This window comes from Tympanuchus pallidicinctus, unplaced genomic scaffold (assembly GCF_026119805.1).
Source record: "Tympanuchus pallidicinctus isolate F22 unplaced genomic scaffold, pur_lepc_1.0 scaffold9, whole genome shotgun sequence".
NCBI classification, from domain to species: domain Eukaryota; kingdom Metazoa; phylum Chordata; class Aves; order Galliformes; family Phasianidae; genus Tympanuchus; species Tympanuchus pallidicinctus.
In genome coordinates this window covers 18422651-18433470 of record NW_026294813.1, presented here as the reverse complement: position 1 = coordinate 18433470, position 10820 = coordinate 18422651, and the positions used below count along the sequence as shown (strand labels likewise).

Sequence of the window (10820 nt, the reverse complement as noted above, 5' to 3'; positions counted from 1 at the left end):
TCATTTCCTCACACTTTATTCATCTTTTCATATTGAACTTTCTCTTGTTTCTCAATATTAATTCTTTTACAAATTCAAGACACACTTACTTCAGTGGCCTTGGAGCACCTCTAAGAGATGTAATTTTGGTGTGCATGTGTATGTGAAGTTTAACAGTACTGAAATACCTCCTTTTGACATGTCAAGCAGTGTAGAAATTGTCACAGATACAGAGAGTTTTGCCCAAACTTACGAAAGAATGAGCATGAAAGAGAAAAAAAAATAAGATCAAAGGACAGAGAAATGAGAAGGCTAAAAAACCGAGGCTTACTCAAGATTTTGACATAGTTCTGTTCAAAAGTGAAAGGAGTTCCTTGTGATCATGTTCTTGTCTAAAACTGCTAGAACAACTATAATTTCTCTGAGATGACTAATCTCACTTTTTTTTTTTTTTTTTTTTGTATATATTTTTATTCTGTACTTAACCTGCCTTAATTCCATTAATTTAAAGTCTCCTTGTGCAACGTTTTGCACATTAGATTAAAAAACTTGGTTTTTGTCAGTTGGTTACTGACATATCAGAAACTGAGAAATAAGTGTATAAAGAATGAAGAAAAAATAAGTCTTTCATGTTTCAAGTACTCAGTGACTCATCCGTCAAATCTTATTACATCTGTTAACTCTTTTGAATGTTCTTTATTCCCACAAGTACTGTCTTCTCTACTTTCTACTAAAATTTAAGTATTCTCTCCTGGAAGATTTCCAATCCATATGCTAACAAAATATTTTCAATTTCTACTCTATCTTCGTTCGATCTGTGTTTGAAGATTTGAATATGCTCCACCAGTTAGGACTTTTTAAATTCTACACACTGAGGGATGGGAAGTATATTATTTTGTTTTATTTTAATTTGTTAGATTTTATTCAGCAGTTTTAAAACAATAATTAAAAAAATGTTTTGTTTTGGTTTTTTTTTGCAGTTGAGGTTTTCTCTCAATTAATTTTAAGTTTTCTCCTTCTCACACATTATAAGACAACCAAATATCTAAGCATGAAATAGCTGAGATATGAACATTCACACTATGCTGCAATGCACTTTCTACAATGGCTAAAATTCCATTTGCTACTTACTTGAACTGCATGATTTCCAACATTATAGTACAAACTCCTTTTAAAAATAAAGCAACAAAATGGGGAAAAAAAAAATAAATGTTACAGGAATAAATGTTCTATGTCATGATGATGCATTTAACAGTTCTACCACGTGCAACATTAAAATTTTATCAACAAATGTTAGAAAGGACATTTCATACACAGAAATCAATTTACCTTGCAACTATCCACAACACTCACTTCTAATTTATTTTGACTATAAAACACTTTACTTTTAAACCTAATTTTCTTTATTCAAGGGAGTGCAGAATAGTAAAATGCTACACATTTTCTGCTTCCTGTAAGAGCCACACAGAAAACAAGACAAGTAGCAATGAAAATAAAGAACTTTGATAAAAAATGAGTATCTGTGTCCTTCAGTAAATGAGAAACTGTTGTGGATTCATATACTTGCTCCTTCACTGATTGTTTTGTTCCCATTGAGATACAATTGATTTGGGGAAATGTATAAAATGAGAAACTCTTGCATTGTTTTGTTATGAAAACATAAGGACCATAATTACAGCTTTCAGGGCCTTGTCCATATCCACAGTTCTCAGTCTAAAAATGAGAAACACCAGATGCCTGTGACTATGATACCTTGAAAACAGTAACAAGTTAAAGAGAAGCAGTCTTCTGACACAGAAACTTTCTTCCTTAACACTTCTCAGCTGCATGCCAGGCAGTTTTATCCATGTTTCTGCTTCAATTTCTTTTCTTATATGTTTATGTATGTGTACTATATACTATGAATATATGTACTGAAAACAATTTATATTACATAATTTATAAATAAATGCTCTTTTAAAACAAAATCATAAGTTGAATGTTGCTGTGCTTCCAGACACAAAAGCCTCTTGCAGGAATAAGTTATGTAGACCAACTGTGTGCTGCTTACTTCCTTTAATCAAATTTCAAGGTGCTACCTTTGATAGAAGTCACAATTTGTGATATCCATCTGAGTAACCTGTGAATACAGCCTGTGGCTATAAGTTCCTAATGGATCTTGAAATGACAGTTCTATCAGAATACAGTCTTTTCTCTCTTCTGTCATTTTTTACCACTTTCATGTTGGATGGAGATGAGGAGATGAGGAAGCACAGGTGTGTAATTTAGGATCATTAAGTAGATGGTCCTGAGTTCAAACAAAACCATTTAATTAAATAAGATAACAAGAATGACTGGGCTCCAAGGTAAGTGGTTTTTCAGGCAACAGAATTATCTCTAACAATCTCTGGTCACCAAGAAGACAAAACGGTCAGTTAGTCATGGAGAAGGTCATCTAACTGAAGGACATCATGCCTTCTTTTCTTTCTGGTCAGGCTGAAAGAGAAGAAGATTTAGAAGGTGTTTTTTTTGTTTTTTTTTCTTTTGTTTTTTTTAATGGAAATCTATTAACGTTTGGACTTAATGAATGCTGTGTGAACAAATGGTGGAAAAGGCTCTGCCTACGGAAAAAGAGAGCTAAGAATTTCTGTGCGAAACCACGCTTTCCTGTGAGAAGAGACCAGAATTGGAAGATGTGCTGTGTTCTTGTGTTAAGTATTTGGAGCTCAAAAACTCACTAGCAATGGCTTTCTTAAATATTACTCCTAAAAATAACTAGGGAATAGGATAGTAACCTGTTGAGAGACCATTTTGTTGAATATAATTCTATATTATATTATATAATTCTATAGTTCTCATGTTACATATAGTTATGAAGTAAAATATTTATATTTATTTATAAACATTTTTACTCTTAAAAGGATATTTTCTTCTCTATCAGCCATCTAAAATGTTTCTTCTTTCTTGTCTGAATCAGTTGTAGGATGGGGTGATTTAGTTTCCAGAGGTGCTTAATTTTCTTTACTATCTCCAGGGACAGCATAGGCAACTGTTTCTTAATTAGGAGGCAAAAACTACATGGAATGATTTCCAGACCTGTGCAATTCACCACTTGAAAATTCATCCCCAAATATTGCCACTTGAATAATATTAAAGTAAACGTTAAGAGTATCCTGTATCTAGCTCTTACAGTAAACTCCAATTCTATTGATAAAACCATCTTTTCCATGAAGTATTAATAGTTAAATCTCTCCCTTGAGCCTTTTATTTTTCTGAATGTTTAGATGCTGTTCAATATTTATAGCTAAGTTTCCAGTTGCACTTGTAAACACCAGAAGGTGGGAAGATTTGAAACCTAAATATAGGTTGCTGAGCCTGGTCAGATGTTATATTTCAGGTGCCAATAAGGACATTTGCATATAAACTGTACTATCAATATCTCATTTCAGAAGGCTAAAAAGCTTGCTGTACTGGGTGCTTTATTGTTTCTTGCCCATTTTATAGAGTACATTTGCACTTTAAGATCTCAAGCAGGACAGAATGGGAAAATCCCAAATCCTATGAGAAACAGAATGTTGAACATTAGAATTGCTACTAAAATTAATAGTAATAAAAAAGAGTTTATATCTTCTATATCTGTCCTCCTATTCCCACAGGAAATCTGCATGAGAGAAAGTGAAACCTCTCTCTTTCTCTCTCTCTCCCTTATTTTTCTTTAAAATGTTACCAGGAAATTTGAACAGTGCTTCCAGTGCACAGGATGGAATCCCATTTCTGCAGTGTTATTTGTATTTATAGAAAGTCTAACACTGTGGTCTGAATTATAACACAGAATCACAGAATCACAGAATCACAGAATCACCTGGGTTGGGAGGGACCTCAAGGATCATGTAGTTCCAACCCCCCTGCCTAGCAGGGCCACCAAACATACACATTCAGATCAGGTTGCCCAGGACCCCGTCCAACCTGGCCTTGAACACATCCAAGGACGGGGCATCCACAACCTCCCTGGGCAGCCCGTTCCAGGGCCTAACCACTCTCCTTGTGAAGAACTTCCCCCTAACATCCAACCCAAATCTTTCCTCCTTCAACTTGGACCCATTTTCCCTAGTCCTGCTGTTGTCAGCCCTTCTGAAGAGTTTACTCCCCTCCTGGGTGTAGGTTCCCTTCAGGTATTGATGGACTGCAATGAGGTCACCCCGCAGCCTTCTCTTCTCCAGGCTGAGGAATGAGACTGAAGTGATAATAAATAATTTGTTTCACTTATGAGAATTTAAATAAAAATATTTCACTTTAAATAATTACAAATTAAAAAAAAGGAAGCAATATGTATATTCTTTTTTCCATAGAAGAAGTAGAAAACCATGAAAAATGAAGGATTTTCTGCCAAAGAGGAATGTGGTTCGTAGTCTCTCATTAGTTTTAGAATAATTCCTCTTTATGAATAACTGACTCAAGGAAATTTGAGAGGGGAAAAAGAGAAGAGATTGTCCTCAGAAGATTTTCAGTTCTCAGGAATCGTAACCAAACAAGTATTTATCAGGTTGCAAGCTTTCCCTCATCTCGTTTGAACTAACATAACGTTTGGTGTGCTTGAAAATCCAGTTTGCTGCTATGCTTTACTGTTGCATCTCAACTCAAGTTCTAGGAAAATCCTACAAGGAGTAGAGGTGACTAATCACTGCACAATTAATAAATGCTACAGTATATTTTTCAGTCCCTCACGTTATGTCTCTTTAATTACCACTGTGATGATGTTGCTGTCAGTTCCTCTAAGAAACTAGTGTTAAAATTTTAGTTTCATTCCTTGATATATAAGCCAGAATCTTTTGTCCAAATTCAGCCTTCTGATTTCAGTACTTTTTTTGAATCTGAGAGTTGGTCTGATTCTTGATAGAACTCATATATTTATTGAACAATAGCAAAATGGCATTGCATGTTTTTGGGCTGCTCCTGTAGGTACTATATTTCATGCACGCACACACACACACACATGAAACTCCTTATCTGAAATATATGTACATACTTAAGACAACATTTAGAGAAAACTATTTCAAAATTTGAAATTTATGTGTTTGTTTGTTTGTTTGTTTTCCTGATAGCAACTATTTTGATGATTCTTTCACACTGTCCAAAATAAAACTTATCTTTGTTGGCCACTCGGTTTGGAGAATGGAGAAATCCAGTGCAGCTTACGAACTATCTGAGCCCTCCAGCAAGTGTCAGCATTATGCAAGATAAACTCACATCAGAACAGATGCCTTAATTTACAACCAGCTTTTATATTCCACAAATAATTTATTAAGATACAGAACATTCATCCATTGGGATTTAGAAATAAGATCATATTCTGTACAGATTGCACATTTCAGCTTCAAATTGGAAACAAAGGAGTCACCAAATATTATTAACGCAGCTGCAGTGTTGTAATAGATGCTGAGGGTGGCTTCCAGCTGAGACAGTCTCAGCATGGTGCATACTGACACAACCAGAAGAAGGAGTCCATTTGGCATAGCTTGTAGAGCCCCATGGAAAGACGGAAATCGAGTTTGTCTGCATCAATGTAGCCTGACTATAGGTGCATGCCTGTTCTTTGGATAAAGATATTGTTGACTTGACATTTACCTGCATCACTGCATGAATAGGACTAGGAAGTGACCAGACATAGGATTCTCCTAATTCAGTGAATATGTGCCAGTGTCTATATGCCAATTTTCCAGATGAAATCTAATATGGGACATTAAATCAGAACAGTCAAAATCTGTTATAACTATAGCTTACGTACAGCATTGCTACTATTGCTTTTGTGCTGCTTTCTTCCAATGTGGGAACAGAATCTATTTTAATATGACACTTGCTATGCTTAGGGAGAATTGCTTCTTCTGGAAAATTGATGCTAATATTCCTCAGGAAATAGCTGCAGCAAAGATAGTCTATAAAATTTGTATGTAAGATTTTACATCCCAATCTTGCAGCATTCTAGCAGGCATTTGGGGAGTACTTACTGGCCAATTGGTGTACAAGGCTGCTGCTGGACTCCTAGCTTAGGTGAAACTACTATATGTCAATAAGTCTAAGAAATGAAACTGTTTACTGGCAAAGAAAATTCCAAATTTGTGGATGACAGTCTCACTTCAAATAGAAGGTTTATAAAAACAAATACATCTGATCTAGACATGGACTTATTTACATGTGAGAAAGTCTGATTAACATAAAAAAATTCTATGTAGTTACTCAGAATTATGTCCACTAGCTACTGTGAAAACCTCAGAATTGTCTTCAGCTTCCTATCTTGTCTGTTGCATTGCCTCCTACGGTACTGACCTAGAACCAGGCCAGGACCAAATGACTGCACGCACACACCAATATGATGAACAGCAAAATGGCGTTTATTACACGTGAACTCTAGCTTATGTAACCTATGTGCTTCGTCTACGCCCCTAAGGGCACGTGCCACACATCAATCATAGAGCAGGGAGAGGGCCTATCGCGTCACATCCTGTGGGGGGGTCTCGCAGTTGCTGACAACATCTCCCCCTCTCCAAGCTCAAGAAAGTCTACTACAACTCGAGAGGACCCTAACCGCGTACACCCCGAAATCCCCGCATTGCACCTATACATGCCATTGTCCTCTCGGTTAAGCCTTGCCCCGTTACATCCCGATTCGCAGAATAATCCTACCGTAATAACCCTATAACCTATTAACCTAATGACAACCTATTAACTTAATAATCCTAATGTCTTAAACGTGAGTTCTACATAAAACTATATATTGCATTCTTAGATGATGCTGATTTGTTCGTCTTAGCATTTGCCATACGAGTCATTTGTCTCAGCATACACTAATATATGTGTTATATACCTATATACCTAATATGACTATATTCTTATATACCTATATGCCTATATGTATAATATGACTATAAGCACTAAGTGTATTAATGTTAGACCTAATGCAACTATAATTGAATATAGAATAGAATTAAACAGAGTTAAACATTCCCGTCGCATTGATGGACCATCCAGGAAGCACTTCCCATCAGTGGTGTTCTCCATCCTTCTTTGCTCTTTCGTGATGTCTCTCTCTCTTGTGTTGTGGTGAACAGCAATGAAGGCTTTCTGTCCACTGCCTCTGATGTGTTTTAGCAGTTGGTACCTCGTTAGCACGAACACCTTTCTTTTGTGCGTAAGGGTCAGGGGGCTGGAGCACCTCCCCTATGAGGACAGGCTGAGGGAGTTGGGCTTGTTCAGCCTGGAGAAGAGAAGGCTGCGGGGTGACCTCATTGCAGCCTATCAATACCTGAAGGAAACCTACACCCAGGAGGGGAGTAAACTCTTCAAAAGGGCTGACAACAGCAGGACTAGGGGAAATGGATCCAAGTTGAAGGAGGGAAGATTTAGGTTGGATGTTAGGGGGAAGTTCTTTACAAGGAGAGTGGTTAGGCCCTGGAACGGGCTGCCCAGGGAGGTTGTGGATGCCCCGTCCTTGGATGTGTTTAAGGCCAGGTTGGACGGGGTCCTGGGCAACCTGATCTGAATGTGTACGTTTGGTGGCCCTGCTAGGCAGGGGGGTTGGAACTACATGATCCTTGAGGTCCCTCCCAACCCGGGTGATTCTGTGTGATTCTGTGTGATTCTGTAAGCTGTTCAGGAGCGACTCCTCTTGTTCTTTCCGCTATCTTGTCTGTTGTCTGGGCCTTCCCAGGAATCAATGCTGTAAATGGGAAGACTTATATTCCAGATAGTTCCTTGCTGATGTCTGGCCTAATTTTTCGTGATGGTATCCATACTATTTTTCCCGTCTCGCAATGTTTTACTGCTGCATAGCCTCTTCCCCATACCAGAATCATCCAGCCCGCCTACCATTCCCCACTATCTGCTTTTATTTTTACTGGAGGCCCTTCGCTCAAATTGATTCAATGAGTAAATGGCTTTAGATAGAATCTCTGCTTGTCTTTTAACAGGAATTGCACTCTGATACCCTTCTCCCTCACCCAGGATGCGTTACTTTTTCTTGAGGAGGCGACTGGCACGTTCTACAATTGCTTGTCCCTGAGAGTTGCCAGGGATTCCTGTGGAATGAGATATCCCCCAAGCCGTTAGCCATTCCTGGGTCGACTTCGAGATGAAGCAAGACCCATTATCTGTTTTTATCTGGCTGGGCAACCCCATTGCGGCTACTGCAGTGGCCCAATGACTCTGTGCTGCAGTCGAATTGCACTTTGTATGTTGAGTGACTGATATCATAGAAGAAGCTGTATCTATAGTAACGGTGAGCCACGGATGAGGGGCCATACGGGGTTCCCATGTAAAATCTATCTGCCAGATTTGTAATGGCTTTAAGCCACGGGGTTTAACACCTGCACCAATAGTTGGGGCAGAATTGCAATATGGACATGACTGAACTACATTACGAGCTGTTGGCAAGGGAATAGATCACATGAAGATCATGCGCACTTCTGACAGTGAAGCATGCTGTGCCCGCAATAACTGATGTGATGTTATCAATGCTAAACAATTAAAGTCTACGATACTGGTAAAGTTATAGACAAAGAGATATTAGAGATAACTGATTACTGATTGGAGTGATTGCTGTAAGCTCTAGTGGCACTATCTATGAGTATGAAATTACAAAGATCCTTATACAAACATAACTTTTCCCAATGTATACCAACATTTTCTCAGATACCTGTTGGAATGTACCTCCAAATGGCAAACATTTGTTCAATATCAAGGCAGATGTCTCAAGCCTTGAGAGCATTGCTCTCACAAGCAAATCCTTGTTGCTTGTTCTCTAGGCCTCAATCTGGCCACCTGTCTCTGAAGGGAACCCATTCTGATGCCCACAATGTATACTGCACTGGCTTAAAAACCATGCACATCAGATTTGTTGAATCACGAGGAAAGAGAAGACCTGATGCTGTCAGGACTTCTAATGCATTTAGAGCAAGGAGTGATTTCAATCCTTGTTTCTCTGCACAATCTATCAGGTGTGTGATGTCTTTCGGATTGAGGGGTACCCCTTTGGGCCTCTGTTATCGTTCCCTACTATCAGGAAGATCTCTAGTACTCTTCCTTCCTCTATCAGGCTAGATCTAAACTTCCCACAATCTGTTAGTGCATCTCTTTTAACTCCTAAATGCAAATTCACCTCTCTCCTTCCACTATCTTTTTCAGTCACAGCTGGAAGCTGCAGGCTCCGCACCCCTCCCCTCAGACCCATCTCCCTTTGATCATGCACTGACTGTTGTAGAGACTTCTGATTGGTTGCATGTGCACTCAATCTTGTAAAAGGATGTGTGGGTCGAATCTGTGGGTCTGAATGCTGTGGTAGGGAGTGGGTCCGGAGACTCTCGTCATTTTGTCTTTCTCCTACGGGTGCAACCTGAGCCGACAGCGCTGCCCACACGCCATCTACTCCTTCAGGCGCGATCAGGGTGGACAGTGCTGGCCGGACGTTATCATCCGAGCGCCTGTAAGTTACATCGCTTCCCTTTCTCTCTGCTGTTTTTTCTTCTACCGCCTCTCTAACTTTTGACCAATCCATATCCGAGCCTTGCCCGCAGTCCCCACCCCCATGGGTGCTACTGCATTCCACCTCCTCAGAGGAGACAGCAAGTGTCCCATCCCAGCTCACTTCTTTCCCTGCCCCCGCAGGTGGTGTTAGATTACAATGAGAAGGATACAGCGGTTGTCGTGGATACGGCTGGGGAGTTTCAACGACCTTGGATTCCTGCACTTGGCCGGTGTTACATGATAAAAGTGCAGACAGTTTAGCGCAGTCTTCTTCTAGTTGTTTATGCGAAGCTGAAGCCGAGGGGGGAGCGAAGGGGGGTGCCGAAGGTGCGGACGAGATGTTAGTCGCCATAGTTGAGGGCATATTTGCGGCGTTCTCTTCCTCAGGGGACCTGCAAGAAAGTATGCTTCCCGCGCCACTTCTCATGGCATTAGTAAATTCCAAACCCATCATAACGCGCGCAGCCTCAGGAATTCTATCTTCTTCTCTAGCGGCTTTAAGAGCCCCAAGAATTAACCCCCAGATTTTTAGCTCCGCTGCTTTTTGCTCCTCTATTGCACGCTGCGCAAGCATGGATGTAAACTGATCCCATTTATCAGGATATAAAATGTCCTGAGGGGAGGGAAGATTCCACTCCTTTTCCAGGTGAATAAGTACAACTGAAATGTCCTTCTTAGAAGGGGCATTCCTGCTGTGATAGTCCTTACAGAACTGAAGGACCAACTTAATAACTTGATCCATCACCAGCACGGCACTGATGTCCCAATTCGAGAGCGACCTGCCACCAACCACAGGCTATCCCCACCCTCGAACTGCCACAGCAGTCAGCTGCTGCAGGCACGCCCTAAGGCGAATACCGTAACACCACGGTCTTCCACGGCCAACCAACCCGTAATTACCTCATTACGGCATTGGAAATTCCGCAGGCTCGCAGGAGACTTTAACGCAAGTTGGCTTCTCATGCAAGGGGGATCCTCACAAGTGGATTCCGCACTGGTTCCTCACACGGAGCACCAATGTTGTATTGCCTCCTACGGTACTGACCTAAAGCCAGGCCAGGACCAAATGACTGCACGCATACACCAATATGATGAACAGCAAAATGGCGTTTATTACACGTGAACTCTAGCTTATGTAACCTATGTGCTTCGTCTACGCCCCTAAGGACACATGCCACACATCAATCATAGAGCAGGGAGAGGGCCTATCGCGTCACATCCCGTGGGGGGGTCTCGCAGTTGCTGACAACATCTGTCTTAAGAAACTTCTTTAGGACTTTTAAAGGTCTTCAATGTCTGAATCAATGAGCACGATGCAATGTGAATGAGTACTCAGAATAAGAATG

The 10820-nt window shown here is 40.2% G+C and overlaps 1 protein-coding gene across 1 annotated transcript; it reads right to left on the bottom strand.

The window, feature by feature from the left end:
* Positions 1–8426: 8426 nt before the first annotated feature.
* On the bottom strand, positions 8427–10539 carry LOC128074638 (uncharacterized). Its single transcript, XM_052670679.1, has 2 exons — positions 10375–10539; positions 8427–9866 (listed from the first exon to the last, which is right to left on the bottom strand). Exons 1-2 carry the CDS (start codon positions 10377–10379, stop codon positions 8945–8947), a joined length of 927 nt encoding a protein of 308 aa, XP_052526639.1. The 5' UTR covers positions 10380–10539; the 3' UTR covers positions 8427–8944.
* Between the last annotated feature and the right edge of the window lie 281 nt (positions 10540–10820).